At 43.3% G+C, this 18371-nt stretch overlaps 1 protein-coding gene across 2 annotated transcripts in view; it reads left to right on the plus strand.

The window, feature by feature from the left end:
• Positions 1-18371, plus strand: part of PHF3 (PHD finger protein 3) — a 640592-nt gene that overhangs the window by 25132 nt on the left and 597089 nt on the right. For both annotated transcript variants that reach the window (XM_085610899.1, XM_085610900.1), the window contains exon 2: positions 9955-10220. In XM_085610899.1, the coding sequence (XP_085467025.1) occupies positions 9980-10220 (241 nt within the window). In that variant the 5' untranslated portion in view covers positions 9955-9979. The remainder of the gene's footprint in view (positions 1-9954; positions 10221-18371) is intronic.

The following is an 18371-nucleotide window of genomic DNA, read 5'->3' on the forward strand; positions in this document are numbered from 1 at the left end:
GTGACGTCTGTGGCCTGTGGCTCTCCTTCGCTGTCATCATTCTCCTGGGTTTGGCAGGCAGCAGGCTGGTGACACTGCCCCCGCCAGGACTCTGGATCACTCTCATCCGGTCACTGCAGAGTTGGGAGGAGATGAAGAGACTCCACTGCTTTTTACAACAAGCATTGACATAGCCAATAGGTCTCGCCTTTGGGACCTTATAAGTGTTTAGCCATACAATAGTTGATGTTGTTGCACCAAGGATATTGTGCTGCATAATTAAATACTTATAAGGTCCCAAAAGCGAGACCTATTGGCTATGCCAATGCTTGTCTCAATTACTATCAGCACGCACAGTGTGATGCCATCATCAAAGGGAAATTGGATGTCACAGGAGCCATTCGGCTCCAATGGCTTTCAGTTATTGCAGCATTCGAGGGGCAGAGTTCTTTCCTCCCAAGCCCTGATCCGAACTGCAGCTGTACTTCTAAAAACTTGCAACACTCCTTTTTAGTGGGTTGCTGCTTTGTGTTCGCTGCAGGAGGGGACCCTCCAAGCAGAAGTCCATGATGGTGATACCATTGGGGGATTGTTTTCTTGGGGGCAATTACACCCCACTCCCATCAAAGGTTACGGCTATCAGCATTCAACAAACCGCAATCCTGCCCCACTGGTTAGTAGTTGGGGGAGGGGAGATAGAGAAAATGAAATGGATTCAGAAGCCTGTCCCCTTTTGATGAGCTCACACCCCGTCTCCTAGACACAAGTCCATCTTACCACGGTGGGGTATGGGTGGGGCAGGGTGGGGTGTGTACCCCAATTCACCCCTCCCCCTCGGTGCTGAAATATCCACTAGATGCTGGGCAAATTATAAAAGAGGAATAACAATTATGAAGTGTGGGCTGGCCTTTACTTGGATCAGGCATATGCCCAACTGCTTGGTAATTCAAGCTCGTTTAGGCCCCACCCATCAAAAGAGCAGGTTTGGCAAACACCTCATTCTGCCCCCCCCCACCACCTCCTCCAGAACCTGGTGTTTCTGTAGCTTATCAATACACTAATGGAGCAATAGAGGTATTAACCTAGCATGACCTTCCATTTCGATGTATAAAAATACCACCATAAATGCTATGGAATGGAGGGGGCAGCTGTTAGTGGGTCCCATCCAATGGCCTACAGGTATCAAAGGGATTTTAGATAGGTCACCTCAACAACTTGTTTTATTACATGATACATCATAGGTGATCTATCCACACTGTGGTAGGAATATTATCACCATGGTAGAGTCAACTGTGTTCCTAGAGTTCTTGATAAAGTGGTAGTGGATAAAGACAAGGGTCCAAATCTAAAAATACCTTGGGTGATCCCATGGAAAATTTTCATTATCCGTAAGGTAAGGTAGGTATGAATAAAAACAGAAGAATGAATAGCAGATGATAAACAATGTATTATTCGTCCCCTCTTCATTTATGTTTTTGTTGTATATGTATAGCCAAAATATTTCAGCTTTGGTCTTTCCCCTATGGCTCAATCAGCCATCTTCAGGGGTTTGATGTATGCTCTCTGTCTGACTCAGACCATGATAGCAGAAAAGGCATCTCCTACCTTAATCTTCTTGTGTAATTTGAAACCTGTTAAAAGGAATACCTATGATCACTGCAAAGTATATTTGTAAGGACAGCAACCCATTTACTTATAGACACTACAGACGTCAAACCAGAATTGTAGGAAGTGCCATACGTGCTGATTTTGTGAGCATAACACACTACAAATAGTTGTACATCCAAAAATCACTCATTTGCTAATCTAATTTACCCCTAGTTTGGACTATTAGGGTGTCTTGATCATAATTAGGGGGGCACCTTCCTGTAGTCACACACTATAGATAAAAAAAAATTGGATGTCTTGTCACTGTTTATTGTGGTAGCATATATGGTATTTCCTCCTTTTACAACCATATTAACTATTGATTTCCTGCTACCACTGGGCTTTACGAAAATGTTTGAGTATGAACACACTGTATTTCATACCCATTAACTAAATCTTTTTCACATATTTTTGTGGAAAACCATCCTGCAAACTAGTGTGGCCCTTGTGGTTTGCAAGTGAATGCATTTATCAAGTTACTTGTTAACTTTGTCTTACTCACACATTAATGTGGAGAACAATTGTGCGAGCCTGTGTAGCAGATAGCTAGCATGGTTTGCAGATGAATATGTACATTAAATACAAGCATTCTTGTATTAAAAATGGAGGCCTCATTTGGTTACACTAGAGACCATGTTTTGGGGGGTTCCTGCCGCTGCTTTGTATCGTTGGTTACTATTTTGTAATGTATGAATCCCTATTACCAGTGTGCTGCTACCAGGAGGGACACCAATAATGATAAAAGAATAGATGTTGTCAAACAGGTGAAGTGATGTCCTTAAAGGTACAGTGTCTGGTTTCTAACAGGGTGCATATAAAAGGGGGTTTTCCGATTGAATGGAGGACACAGCATTAGCGTGCGGTTGTCTTTTGGATAGAGTGTATTCACATTTGGAGACAGCAAGACAAGATCAACAGGGTGTAAATTCTGTGTGACAGCATAACATATTGGCATTACATTACTGTATCCAGGCGTGCCAATGAGTACTCTTGATCCTACAAGCATTGCTATACGACACGGACGCTGATCCTGTATCACATAGGGGATTCGAGAATTCTTATATCGATCAGCAGGTGTTTTCAAGTCCTGTTCAACAAGTAATCCAACCTTGGGTGGTATTAAACAACCACTGTTCCAGGACTCTCCTATTTTGAGTATTGAAGGACAAATAGAGGCATGTCCTGATATATGGATCCTGTCTTGCATCCATCATTATAAACGGGAAGTATTTTCAAAAGCAGTCAAACATGGATATCCTGTGGAAGGCCCTTGTGCCGAAACATGTGTAGAGAAAGAACTTCTAAGTGCAGCAGGCACTCCAGCTACATTTTAAATATCTGCTATGTGCAATAATTGATCTCTGGACTCCTGACCATGTGTCGTTCCTTGTTTTCCATATATTGATATGAAAGTATATTTTTGTGAAGCTATTGTCTATATCTATCAGGATCTGTTAAATAAGAAGACATTAATTGATACACATAATTGAACTCATTGAGAGATTAGTGAATGCATTTCATGTATGTGTATGGGTTATGATAGATATGGATGATTGTATTGTTTTAGAGCCAGATTGTGTGCATATTTATGTACTTGTTATATGTTTGTCTAATTTAAATGTGAATTATACAATAATTATGATGTTTTTACATTAATGTGTTGATGAGCTCTGTTTATTATGGAATAATATGTTAGTAAATATATAGAATGTTTGCCTGAGGTATTACTTTATAGTTGTTTTGACATGGTACCTGCCGTATTAGTAAGCGTACATGCTGCTCAAAGAAAGCCCCATTGGCTGACTCTTACCTTGTCAAGGAAAAGATGCCGACCTGTATCTCTTACAGATCCTCATCGGGCCGCTAATGACAAAATACGTTAGGAAGGCAAACTTTTTATCTAGTTGCCGCCCTCTTGTGAAAGTCGGATGAGTGTGGCCTCATTGCAGCGACTCGTGCAGAGGATACTGAAAGTTGTACTTTCTCAAGCCCCGCCTGATCCAAATGTGCGAACTTCGTGCTTGTAATAGTTGTTGCTGCCCTCTCTGGAGTCGGGCGATCGTGACCTCATCTCAGAGACTCGAAAGAAGAACTCAGAGGGTTGTAGTTCTTCTTACACCACCATATCCATTTATGTGTGCTGGGTACCTGCAGTAATGTTCAATATGTTGTAAGGAAGGAAAACGTCCATTTAGTATATAATTATTTTGTCAGTGTTTTGGTACGCTATTATTCAGGTTGCGGTCCAAGGTCTTATTGAAAGCCCAGGTTAGGGTCGTAGGTATGCAATTGGGTTATACGGGACCCTTAAACGGCAATTCGGGTATCTTACTTATCCAGATGTATGTGCTCCATGTATAAATTAATGTACAATATGTTTAGAAGAAGTGAAAAACTCCCCTGACATATGCTGTTTTTTCTCTCTCTTTAGGTCTCGGCTGGCGTGGGCTGCGCACATGCGCAGTCTCGCTGGCGAGATTTAACGTTTTTGGGTATTTTCTGTAAAGGGCTTTAAGCCCCGCCCCTCTTTCCCATTGACCAGCGTCACCGTTTATGTAAAACGGTGGCCAGCCATTGGGAAAGACCTCTTTGTGACGATCACTTTTGGCTTTTTGAGCCGTCCCACTTGGACTGGCTCGTCTGCCTTCAGTGCGTCGCAAAAGGTTTTTTATCTTTATGGGGCCATGTGTTTCAAACACACTGCCCCATAAAGACAAGAGATCTCTTACGACAGAAGGAAAGCAGGCCACATGTTTAGTTTTGCATCGCACTTTAAAGTGAAAGTGCGATGCAAAAATAAACCGTGGCTGACTGGTTCAGCTTAACCCCGGGTTTTCCTTGTCAAAGTAACCCCAGAGTGCCCTGTCATGGTTCCCGCTTGGCTCCCAGCCTTGTCTTTGAGGGCCGCACCCAGAGCGGCTCCTTGAAGCCACCAACACATCGCACTACGTCATTGTATTTGCATTTAGTTAGCGCTTACTACCCATGACGAGGGGTTGAAGCGCTTTTCGGCGAGCAGCACGCTACTCTGGAACGCAAAAAGCACGAGTGGTGATTTAGCATAGTTCTGCAGCTCCCCCTCATTCGAGGGACCTGTCCCTCGTCTGTGTCCCAGAGACAGCCATTCCGCTCTTTGCATCGGACGGGGCAGAAGAAACCTGCGTCTCACTCAACATTTCTATACCGCCCGCAGGTATGTAAACACTTGTCGTGATAAAGGACGCCTGCCGTGTTTCTTGAACCCCCTACCCCCTGCCCCACGCCCCTCCCTCTGGGTCTCTCTTCCCTGAAGTTTCATTTTGCCCTGATAATGAAATCCAAAGATGACACACTGAAGCACACAGCAATGCAAAAACAACCCAGAAAAACACCGTAATGCCTGGCTATATAGCGCCTAGATAGCTCGAGCTATACTTGTAGCTCTCCACACATTGTAAAAGGGTGAGTCGGGGGCGTCTGCGGCTCAGTGAGGAGCCCTAATGCAAGTAGCAGACTGCGGGAGGGGGGGGGGGGTCACGTGACAGGTATTATGATGTTTATGGTACCAAGCAGGAATCTTTCCGTCACCCCCTGAAGATAATACGCAATATTAAATGGAGGGGTGCTGGTTCTAAAGTAGGCATTTTGTAGGGTTGAAATGCTGTCAGTGGCATGTTGGAGTAAGCATGCATATCCAGTGATCTCTCCTTGCTGCTTCCTGGTTGCACACAGTGAAATGTATTGAGTGCTGGTGTATTTTATAAGCTTTGTGAAAATTTTAAATAAAGTAGAATATAAGAAATGCACACCATGAGGCGTCATTTAAAAATTTCACATTTACATGTATTTTAGTTGCTATCGTCACTGCATTGTTAATCACTTCAAAAGCTGCTTACGCCAATTATTCCAGTGGTTTGTGAGCATTCATATTTCTGCATGCGCACTGCAGGGTGTGAGTCGTGGGTGAATACAAGTTGATTAGCGACGGAGGCAATTTGATCTATGCTATTATATACCTATATATAGACCCACATATATATGCACATATATACAAATACAATACTTCTGCATATCTAAATAACGAAACCTCTAAATGCATGCATATATATGCATATTATGTACATTGAAAAATGCTAACAGAATAATAAAAACACTTCTAAAAAGAAACACAATTTGCTAAAAAAAATACACTAACTTTGACAACGACGAAATCTGTTGCATTTTTAATGCTTGTTTTTATTGTGGAATGCTTATACTCGAGGTAGAGTCGAAGCACCTATTGAATCCCCACGTGAGGGTTGTAATATATACTTTAGGACAACCCCATAGTCCCTTGTGGTCTTGGGTATCAAACAATTGCTAGGGTAAACTGCCAACAAGGGAATTATTCAAAAGTACATAAATTGCAAAGTTAAAGTCTGTTTCAGAAGTCCTTTTGTAGCATCATACATGAATTAGTAATATTTGCATCGAACAATTAGACACAGAAAAATTAACACAGACAGTGTATATACTGGTTGAATGCAACAAATTATATTAATGCTTAACAAATGCTGGGGTTCACTGAAAAATGAAGTCACTCAAATACATTGACAAAGTGTTATCCAATAAAGGCTACACTGTTCCAAATTTACAAATGTCAATGTATCAAAAACCCACTAAAGTGAGGACAAGGGAGTGGCCGTCTTGGCATTAAAACAAAACTTGCGCAGATTGAAATATTTCCCAACAGCGAAATGGGCTACTCGTCAACTATTTTAGTGTCTAAGGCTTTTTGCAAGTCTACAGCACGTTTTGGCTGCATTCAACCTTTGGTCTACTCTTCTCTGGAGCTCTAGACCAATAAGCATGATTTGTAACATTGGTTATTTTAATTGTGGTGCTGGTTCTGGTTGTTCCACATTTTCGTCTCCAAGTTTTGAAGATATGTATTGTGTTCATCACAACAGGTGTATTATATTTCAGACAGACATGATTATGTATCTAATTTTACATTTGTTATTCTTAAATAAAAAATAAAAAAATTAGTATTATATCGCCATTAATTTCCATAGTCCTCAAAATGGGATCATGGATTGACACCGATTGAGACCGAAAAGTTGACGAATAGCCCATCTCTGTTCTGTGGGTCATAGACATCCAGGCGTTGTATTTCTACCACCAATACTTAAGCGGCACTTTGAGTACCGTAGTATGACTCAAGTGAAATAATCTTGGTCGCTTTCTTAATCTTCGGATACGGAATCTTATTTTTGGAGTGATCATACGATTGAAGTTTTCTTGTTAATTCCTTATGTAGAGATCATGTGGGACTGCATATCCCTCTAATTCATTAAGGATTGCCTGTATTAGGCAATATCTATTTTTAAGTTCAGGTACTGTCATTTTGCCACCTTAATTTAGTGTTTATTAGTAATATTTCACTTCATGCTGAGCTGGGGAATATCCATCCATTGCCGAAAGAGAGGAATGCCATATGAAAGGATGACAACTCGCCCAAGGTTACAGACTTATTTTTTAGAGACAGGTTCTTTTCGTCGTGTAACCATTGATGCATCACTTAAAGATAGTAGTTCACTTAGCGTCATGCCGGAAGAGCCAATTAACTGTGACCACTATATCATCATTCTTTGACCTATACTGTATGTCTACAGAGAGGTGCACCCTCGCCTGGTCACAACACCTCCTTAACCCAAACTAGGGGTAATTTATATGAGAGAACAAATAATATTTTACACATGCATGAACACCTATCCTGGATGCACAACTATTTGCAATGTGTTATGCTCACAAAGTCAGTGCGTATAACCCTTCCCACAGATCTTTGCAGTGTCTACATGTAAATAGATGCAAGAACAAGGTCGAAACATGTTGGCTATACATATACAACAGAAGCATAAACTAGTGGATAGAGAATACATTGTATATCATCTACTATCCATTCTTCTGTTTTTAATCCTATCTAGGTTTACCCAAATAACAAAGAAATATTTCTGTGGGATCACCTATATATTTTTTTTTTTTAGATCTGGGGCCTTGTCTTTATCCAGTACCACTTTATCAAGAACTCCCAGAACACAGTTGCGTCCACTGTGGCTGTACTATTCCTACCACAGTATGGGTAGGTCAGCTATGATGAAGAATGACACAATACAAGTTGTTGAGGAGACCTATCCAAATATTTCTGATACCTGTAGATATTTGGATGGGACTCACTAACATTTGCCTCCTTAATTTCCTAGCATTTATGGTGGTATTTTGTTTCTGTAGTTTGAACATCAAAGTGAAAAATCCAAGTTTGTTCCTTATTTAGGTCTCGCCTACGCAGCGCGCATGAGTTGCATAGGTTGGCCTTTAGCAGCCGCTCTGCTCATTTTGAAGCACACACACGTGCAGTGCTTGAAAATGATCCAGACTGCTCTCCTAAGTGCGCACGCACCACTCGCGGGCTCGCCTCCTGCTCCCCCCCCCCTCTCACGCGTGGACCACTCACGGGCTGTGTATTTTTAGCAAACGCTTCAGGCTTTCAGGCTATCTATAAAATCTTTTTTCCTTTACTTTAGTTAACCTCCCTCCGATCACCATTCTCCCACTCCTCCACCTTCTCCCTGTCACCCTCACCCTCACCCATGAGGCCTCACCTCCAGTTCAGCACCTGAATGGACGATTAAAGAAAACGTTTCTATTTCTGAAAATGGCATCATTGCATACATGTCACCAGATGCGCCCTTTCCTTAAACTAATTTTGTGCCTCTCGTGAACCTCCTTTTCCTCCTGTTCCCCATCCATTTGCCATTTGACCTCCCCCCCCCCCCCCCCCCCTCCCCATTTGTGATCCCAGTGGGGGGCCCTTTTGTGCTCAGAGGCCATCCAGCCTGTTTACACACATTTGCCTCTTCTATCTTGTTCACATTTATTTATAGTCGTTCTTGCAATGCATTTGCTAAAGCTATATAAATGGCTTAATGCTCTCTGCACGCCATGATGTAGCTGGACTAGAAACAAACCCACTGTTGACGAAGATTAGCTAGTTTACAATCATATTTTTCGTCACAAGGAGCGTTCGAATAGTGCTGTGCGGCCTATCCTGTTCTGAACCGGTAGTTTGGAAGCCTAGTACGCCTGGCACTCTTTAATCCCATGTTGTGTGGAGTCAGGAAGTGTAAGATGTGTGATTTATAACCGTGCGCGCCCTTAAAGGCCACCGTATATTAGGATGGGCATTGCTTTGGAATCTTCGGAGATCCGAGTCCCAGCTCTTGTTTGCATTTAAAGTTGCATTGATCAAACGGTGCTGTCCGCACCTGGAAGGGTTCAGAACAGATGTGATCCAGGGGGCTGCATCGCTTTCAAACAGATGCAGAACAGACAAACGAACATAAAAATGCACTGCAGGTCAAGAAAGTTTTCAAGCGCTAAATATGATTATCATGAGAATGAGTAAACAATCAAAATAATTACGTTACCAAACTGACAGCATAATTAATGGTTCATTTCAAATGTACACAAACACACGTCTAGGTAAAAGCTGCAGACAAAGCTCAGGTTTTCCGTATATAACATTTACCCATCTGAAGTGTTTAGACACTTTTCAATATTTTTAATCTTACTGCAAAGTGTTTATAAGTGGGAGTAAAACGGACTTGGGGTGCAAACAAGTAGATAGCGCCTCTTCCCCGCAGTTACGTTAGAATGCTAATGTTAGAAGTGTCAGCAGGAAACAGACCAGCGGCGTTAGTGTGGCACAAGCCAGACATAGCCCTCCTCCTGTATTGCTGTTTCCCCTCAGCGGAGACTTTTGTTTACGATTACTTGCTAACACTCCCATCCCCCCTAAACCTGTCCTTCCTACTGCCAGACCTTTAACACACTGTTAAACAAGCATTGGCATAGCCAATAGGTCTCGCCTTTGGGACCTTTTAAGTGTTTATTTATCCAGCACAATATCCTTGGTGCAACAATATCAACTGTTGCATGGCTAAACACTTATAAGGTCCCAAACGCGAGTCCTATTGGCTATGCCAATGCTTGTTCTACATTGATGTCTGAACAGGTAGTAACCAGGTTTCTTTGGGACGCATACACAACAAAGACATGTGAGATTCAAACATATTACCTTCTTTTCTGATACAGGTCTTAAGGGACAATGTTTGTTACAAGTCTACAGCTGGAGACAAAATTGATTCTGAGATAAATAATTTGCAGGAAAAGTAGACTGGCCTGTATCCCACATTTAGTTCTTAGATTCTGTCTAATATACATTTTCAATAAATGTAGATTTCTATGTATAATTAACCTTTGTAGTTTTAAGATGTAATACACATTTCTTTTCTCTCTCTTTGTTTACAGAACTGAAGGGTGCACAGAGTTCTTAATGGATATAGTTGACTCATTTAACCACTTAATTCCAGAAAGCTTAGATGATGCCCTATTTCTTGGGTCCAATCTGGAGAGCGAAGGCTGTGATGAATTTATTTCAAGTCACAATGTCGTAGAAGACTCCTTGAAAAACATGCTTAGTGACAAGGACCCTATGCTAGGATCTGCAAGCACGCAGTTCTGTTTGCCTGTTTTGGATGGCAGTGATCCTAATTTCCAACTGGCATGTTCTACAGGTAAATAACATTTTTGTTTTGCTTATTGCTTCTGTTGACCTGTAGACTTTCAATTTATGATGTGTACCAAGAAAATGTAACCTGCATGGTAAAATAAACTCCTCCCTCAGTTCTTCCTCTCCTCCGTTCGAATCTTGTTAACCTTTTCTCCTCTGCTCCTCCCTAGCCCCCTCTTTCTCTCTTCTTCTTTGTGCCCTACCAACTTTGTTAAATCAAAGGTCTAGATTCAAGGAACAGACTTAAAGATTGTCAGTTCCTTTTTTAGGTCTCTCTTACAAGACAGCGCAAGTTTTGTGGTTGAAAAACACATTTTGTGAGCATACCAAGAACTTCCAGAGTTTACAGCCAGCCGATTGCTCACAATTGGTTGGCTTCATTGTCATTCGTTTGCTTTCTTCTTACTTGATGGGTTGGCTTGTCTGTCGTGTGTTTGCCCCTCCCAAGGAACATAGTCCGTTTACCAGCCTTTTCTCAGCTGACTTGTATTCTTCCACTGATCGATATTAAGGGACTACTTAAAAAAATAAGAATTATGCAGTATATGCGTTTTCAAACGCTCTCCATCGTGTGCTTGTCCCCTCTCAACAAATATGTGCTACTGTCTCCCTCAGATTGCAAGTGCATACTTGTGTGCTTCACCCTCGTCAATCCCTTCTAGCTAGCTCCGTGTTGCTTTCTCCCTAACCTCTATATTGCTTTCTCTAGTGTGTTGCTTTTCCCCTCCCCTGTCTTCATTGCTTCCACCTCCACACCTGCTTCCCGGTTGATCCTCCACTATTTAAAAATGTTCACTTTTTAATTAATTTTTCCGGCAGGCGCAGGTAACAAATTGCTGCCGGCCTCCCCGCCTTAGAAAAAGCAATATATTACTACTTCAATTTCTTTTATTTTTTATTTACTGATCGAGGTCAGATGGATACATTTAAAAACAAGCATTGGCATAGCCAATAGGTCTCGCTTTTGGGACCTTATAAGTATTTAGTTATGCAGCACAATATCCTTTTTGCAACAACATCAACTGTTGCGTGGCTAAACACTTATAAGGTCCCAAAAGCGAGACCTATTGGCTATGCCAATGCTTGTTTTAAATGTCTGATGATGCTTAGCTGCCACAGAAGTTGCACAAATCGAGATATTTACTGTAGTCCTGGGGGCCTTGTGATGCGTCGCTGTGATCTCAACTGTTGACACTTGGAAATAACAAGAAAAGACAGGAGATTGTACAAATATGATTGAGTCTCACTAATGATCGATATAAAGAGCGCTATATCACTTTTTTAAGCATAGTGGAAACACCCTTTTAGAAGTGCTAGGAAAAAGTGCCATCAATGAAAAACTAAAAACATGAAATAAAAGTCTGCCTTTTCCAAGGTTTGTGAACATTTTTCCTCAAGGGCTTCCTCCATTCCCTTTCAACATTACCTCCTTGAAGATTCTCTCTGCTAGTTGCGCCGGTGCTAATACTTCGCTCAAAATCAAGATAGGATGAATAGCGCCATGGGAAAAAATTCACGAGATTTTTTTTTAACATGGAATACTTTTTACAGGAGTTACAAAAAATTTGTCGCAGAGAGATTTCCGGATTACGAATTAGTCAGGCATATCGGATTGTTGTGATATTACTGGTATTCAGTATTAGTCATTTTATATAACGCAGTCTCATGACCATTGCCGAACAGGCTTTCTTCATTCGCTGTGGCCAACCTGAGGCGGCATTCTGGTAGGAATCAGTGGGATTTAGGAGTTATTTTTTGATTGATATCAATTGCAGTTACATAAACATTCTATAGGCCTCGTGCCTGCGAGCCCTGTGTTGTGGGCGCCATTGTGCTCTCGCCAGCGAACACATGTGCCTTTCATTGGTTTTTATGAAAATGGTAGTTCACCGAAAGCGTGTTGGTCTGGGAGACAGGCTGCAGACAAAAAAAAAACCTGCTTTAAAAGCAGAGTGGGGTCGGAGGGAGGGCTATGGAAGGTGGGGTGGCTGGGGTATCCCAATACATTTGTCAGGGAAGTGAAACCAGATGATTTCAATCAAGAGGAAAACAAGACAAGCCCGGCAGAGCGTGGAGCGCGTGCGCTTGGGGGCGGGGGAGCGCATTCCAGGCAGGGGAGCGGATCCTTTGAAGTGGTCCCAAAAAGCTTATTGCATGGCGGCACAATGCGCGTGATTGTGCGCGTGCTAGCCATGCAATCCGCTTTTTGGGAGCAGTTTTAAAATCCCCTATAGTCTCGCTTTGCGATCGCTTACGCGATAGCAAGGCGAGACCTACAAATGGTGCCTGCCTCATGGCATCATGCAGGCATGCACATAATTTTCTTTAATTTCTTTTGGCTTTGTTGCACAGAATCTTATCCATTCTGTACAATGTGACTCACTGACATCTGCAAAGCCAGTATGGCCCAAAACCTTGTTTTAATAAAGACTCGATATTCAGGCATAAAGAAACCGAATGTTTCTGTGAATATTACATTTGCCTTTTTAAAGGAATGCATTATTTTATTTTGCTTTCTTATTTTTCCTCCTTAACTTTAGTGTTTTATACACCAGCACAAAATAACTTCAAACAATCTTAATCTTCTGTGTTAACTTAGTTGCAGCATGAGTTAGCGTAATGCATATTTATTTTCACGTTTGCTGTATTTTTACAGTTAAATAAAAAAAATATTTGGTCTACTACTTATATCTTTTATATATTTTGTTGGTTCTTCATGTAGCGTTTCAAAACCCTATGAACATGGTGGCAGCATTCGTTCCAAAATAGCAAAGTACCACAATGAAACATGTACCATTAATAAAACATGAATTAAGGTCATCTTGGCAATAGTGACATCTTTGTAATACATGTTCAGGGTAATCGGGTAAGACTATTGGCTGCAGATTACAAAATGTCTTTTAGAAAGTGCTGTTCCTTTTTTAACAAGCATTGAAAATGCAATAGGCCTCGCCTTTTATTAAGTTAAAGCCATTTGCTTTGCTATATAATAGCATTAGCAAAGCAAATGGCTTTAACTTAATAAAAGGCGAGGCCTATTGCATTTCCCATTGCTTTACGCTGACGCTATATCGGTGTTAGGCCTAGCTCTGAAAGCATACATACACGTGGGCGTTAGTGGAAACCATGACTACGTGAGGCAGGAGCTTTTTTTTGGCTGACGCCTACTTTTTACTAACAAGTTTCAGAGGGAGCGTCTGCGTGTTTCACATACATTAACCATCCTACTAAAACAGTGAAAAAACCAACACACCCCACCCACGCATTAACCAAGCACCTACCTCACCACCGCTGGAATACACCTCAATTTTCGGCCAGGGTTCCTCCAACCCAGCAATCGGCATCCCATTCAGGGCTGGCCAGGCATCGCCGCTGCTGCTCCCCGCTGCCGCCTCCTCCGGTCCCTGAAGCGCCAGCCGTGCAGCACCAAGAAGCAACCGCCACCCGAGGGGGTGTGTACATAGAGTGGGCTGCAAAAGCCTCCTACGCTTCCTTCCACCGGGGCCCAGCAGCTGTCTCCGGCCGTTTTCCTTAGCCGAGCCCCCGCTGAACGCTCAATATGGCTGCGGCGCTGCTACCTGTGCAGCATGGAAAGCGAGCGGCGCCCGGCGTCACGCACACGTCACCGAGCGGAGGAGATCCCCAGCCTGGAGACCGTGATGAATACAAGCCCCAGCTAGGCCCGCAAGAGACAAGGGTTCGCTCTTCTGTAACGAAATCTATAAGGAAGTTGGCACGGAAACTGCAAAGTACAAAGACAACGTTTATTAACCCTTAAGGGTGGTCCTACAATCCACACAACACTCTTCAGTATTGCAAGGAGTAGCACACCGAACTTGCGTACACAGTCCCCTTTTATACACAACAGAGGGGCTCATGAGTGGGTGGATACCACATGGAGTCAAAGAACATTACCATTTAGGGTCATTCTCGATACCAAATCAATACATGGGCGGAGTTAACACACTCCTTAGGCCCGTGAAAACACATGGTCAAGCAAAGCTAATTATAACAGATGTGGTCAAGTCTGGGCATGCGCCAGATGGACAAGAGAGAGCTATTTATAACTGTTGCTAGGCAGATTACAAGAGCAACTAACACAGAGGCCGGACTCTCCTCGTGGTGAACACATGGCAGCATGTCAATACAAAATGGAGTCCGGACTTCAGCCAACATAAGGAGGAAAACACGATAAAGGGGAAACATTAATGTTTTCAGTAAATGCTTAATCACATTCTGCCTTAATTTACAACAGACGACCCTTTCAGCATTTACTGAAGACATCCGGTTTCCAAGAATAATCATCGTATATGTCAATTATCATCATTCCTTTAACCTCTTTAGCTAGACCCTTCTGACGGGTAACATCGGCAATAGCTTTCTTATCTGGAATGCAAAATGAAATGCATACGGAACAGCACAATGGTCCACATTGAATACACATACAAAAAAGGAACAGAATTGCTACAATAATACAGAGACCAGTTAGAACCTTCCAACCCCAGGCAGTAATCAACGCCCAAAACCATCCAGAAAAGGACCAAGTGCCGTTTTCTGTGTGGATTTCAGCTGCTATTTTATGCAGCTTATTAATGGCGTTATAAACGGATGGCGTATGATCAGGGATGAACACACAGCAGCTACTTCCAATAATTTTACAGGCTCCTCCTCGATCAGCTAGCATCACATCCAATACCATACGATTCTGCAATGCAACAATCCTGGTTATCTGTAATTCTTCCGTAAGATTCCCAAGAGCAGCAGCAGTCTGATTAGTCACAGCTTCTACCACTCTCGTTAATCTCCGGATCTTCCTACTATTCAGAGCGGCTCCAACAAAGAAAAACAGTCCTAAGTTGAAATCAATATACTGTTGCAAACTAGTATCGGTTTGATCCACCTCATTAATAGATAGAGTACGTTTATATCTATTTACAGTCACATTATTCAGCAATTTCAAATCCTTATGGTATGACGCGGGTGCTAGAAATACAGGAGGTAATAGGAATGATACATAGCATACCCCAGACCACCCAGCCGGCAAACGGTAATAACCTTTATTTCCACATACAAAATAGGTATTATGGGATGCTAGGAAGGTGCTATTATTTAACCCATCAATGTTTAATACAGTTATACAATCACTGACACCAACAGGGATAAAACCCACACTCTGGACACACAGGTCCGCTTGGGCTTGGGCCACTTGGATCACAAATTTTTCCTTTCCCACAGTGTCTCTGGTATTCGTGAAGATATAGGGAATGGATTCATTGTCCGGTCGGTACTCTTCCCATTCCCAAATTGTTCCATTTGCTTGTGGATATCCATTTCTGTCCTGATGACATTCTTTATTAAGTCTGAAAAGCAATCGTCCCACTGTCGGTTTTCGAGTGGCAAACAACAAAGTGTACCATGCTCTACAAGAGCCATTGTGAGAGAAAGGAAGGGGTATGAATGGCGTACCTCCTTTCTTCTGATGGGCTGGCATCATCCCACATATCCAACAGTTCGTAGCGTTCGTAGCAACGTGGGTGTGATGCAGCATCTGAATAAAAGTGTTATTCAAATAGGATTGTCGATGCTTCAACTCTTGGTATGGCAATGTATAAAAGTAGTGCTCCGCAGGCACTGGAGTCGTCAACACAAGTGTCTCTCGGGCAGGAGTTGCCTCCTCCACAAACCATGTGGTTATACCAACGATAGCTACTGTTAGTATGAACCCCAACGCACAAATGATTTTCTTCTTTTCCATGTCAAAGGAAACAATACCCTGGTATCTTCCTGAAACTAAAAGTCTGTCAGAACTCTTCCCCTTGGGCAGCGGTTGATTTCTTCACCAGCGGGCCAAGACGGGTGTCGCTACACTAATGCAGGGCTGATCCCCCCCCCCTTGCCTCATCGGCTCTCCGTTTCACTAACCCAAGGGCCGTTCTGACAGTATGTCCCGGTACTGGAAACCTCACTTCCTTGGTCGCAGATGATATCGCCTTCCTCCAGAAGTCGTGTGGTCCGAAAAGAGCTCCTCCGTGTCGTTTGGCTCTGCAGCACGGCCTGTCTCTGCTGCTAAGATGTCTCGTTGATCGGTCAGCACGGCAGATTCCACCAATCCGGGCGGTACCTTTCGACAGTGCAAGGAATGGATCCAATTCTTCCTGTTCGAGACTCGCACTGCCGTCCTCGTTGCAAGAAGAACTTGCTCAGGTCCGACCCATCTCGGCTCCAAACTGTTCGTTCTGTCGAAAACCTTCAGCATGACATGATCCCCAGGCCGGAGACCATGTCCTTCACCGGTAGACCGATCAGGGAGCGCCTCTCGGACCTGTTGATGAATAGAAACCAAGTTATCCGTTAACTGTGCCAGATAATCACTCATCATCACACAAGGTACATCATACACAGCCTTAGGTCTTGGTGGACCCCAAATATTCATTGGGCGTCCAAATACAATCTCATAGGGTGTAAGGCCGGTTCGAGAGTGTGGCACCGACCTAATTGACAATAACGCCAGTGGCAAAGCGTCTGGCCAAGTCAAAGACGTTGAAGCTTGAATTTTGGCGATCTTAAGCTTCAGTGTACCATTATATTTCTCGACTAGTCCTGCAGACTGAGGGTGGAACACGGCGTGGAACTTCTGGGTGATGCCTAGGCCCTTCAAGACATACCTTATAACATCCGCTACAAAGTGAGGGCCATTATCACTCCACAGAAGTCTACAGACGCCGTATCGGGGGAAAAACTCTTTCAGCAATAGCTTCGCTGTAGTCATTGCAGTATTGTCTTTCGCAGGGTACGCCTCGACCCATTTACTAAAGGCGCAAACCACTACTAGAACATACTTCAAATTGTTACAGCGCTCAAGCTGGATGTAATCCATCTGCAGAACCTCAAAGGGTGCAGTGGGTGTCGCAAATCCTCCTGCTGGAGTTCGCGTGCCTTTCCCTGGGTTATACTTCAGACAGATCATACAGGTCTGCACCACCCTCTTTGCCGTGCTAGCAATCTCTGGATGCTCCCAGACTTGGGTAAGCAATTTCACAATCGCGGAAGCTCCAACATGTGCTAGCCCATGTGCCATCTGGACCATAGGTTGTACAAAAGCCGTGGGTAATTTCCATCTATCCATCTGCTTATTTCTCCAGCAACCCTCGTCATCCAGTTCTCCTTCGCTAGCCCATTGTTCCCGCTCTTTGTCAGAAGCGATCTTTTGTATTTCTCGCACTTCCTCCTTCGCATCATGCCATCTCTCCACCTGTGACTTCACTACATACATGGCAGTAGTACCGGGCTGCATCGCAGTCTCCCGTGCTACTCGATCCGCTAACGCATTCCCTTCTCCAACCTTATCAACCACTTTCCTATGGGCGCTACACTTAACAATGGCAATTTTCTTTGGGTATGTCAATGCAGTTAAAAGATTGTGGACTAACTCCCCATGCATTATCTGCACCCCATGTGACGTTAGAAACCCTCTCTCCTTCCAGAGTAGGCCGAAATCGTGCGCTACTCCGAAGGCATAGCGGCTATCTGTGTAAACATTCACACACAATCCTGTGCTGAGCTCACACGCTCGTGTTAACGCTATCAGTTCCGCTGCTTGAGCTGATTTCTGTGGTATGCGTGCTGTCTCCACTATCGTCCGCAACGTGGTAATTGCATACGCTGCTGAAGCCGTACCATCTGGTAGCTTCAGACATGATCCATCCACCCACAATTCTCCATCTACCTCTGAAAAGGGCGTATCCTGGAGATCAATACGACCCTTTGTTTGTTCCTCAGTCACAAGAATACAATCATGCGCTTTCTGTGCCTCAGGCTGGGTCTCGGGATATGGCAACAATGTGGCCGGGTTTAATGTCACGCACCTTTTTAACGTAATATGAGGAGCCAAAAGCGTCAGCTCATATCCCGTCAAACGGGCACTGGTCAAATGCTGCGTCTTTGTTTGATTAAGCAGGGCGTCCACAGCATGGGGAACTAACACCAACAATTTATGGGACAACACAATTCCTTCACTTTGGCGTATTGACACAGCTGTCGCCGCAACCGAGCGAAAACACCCCGGCAATGCTCGGGCGACAGGATCAAGTACAGCCGAAAAGTATGCACAAGGGCGCTGCTTATCACCGTGCATCTGTACTAAGACTGACAATGC

Source organism: Triturus cristatus, chromosome 6, assembly GCF_964204655.1.
Source record: "Triturus cristatus chromosome 6, aTriCri1.1, whole genome shotgun sequence".
Classification (NCBI taxonomy): Eukaryota; Metazoa; Chordata; class Amphibia; order Caudata; family Salamandridae; genus Triturus; species Triturus cristatus.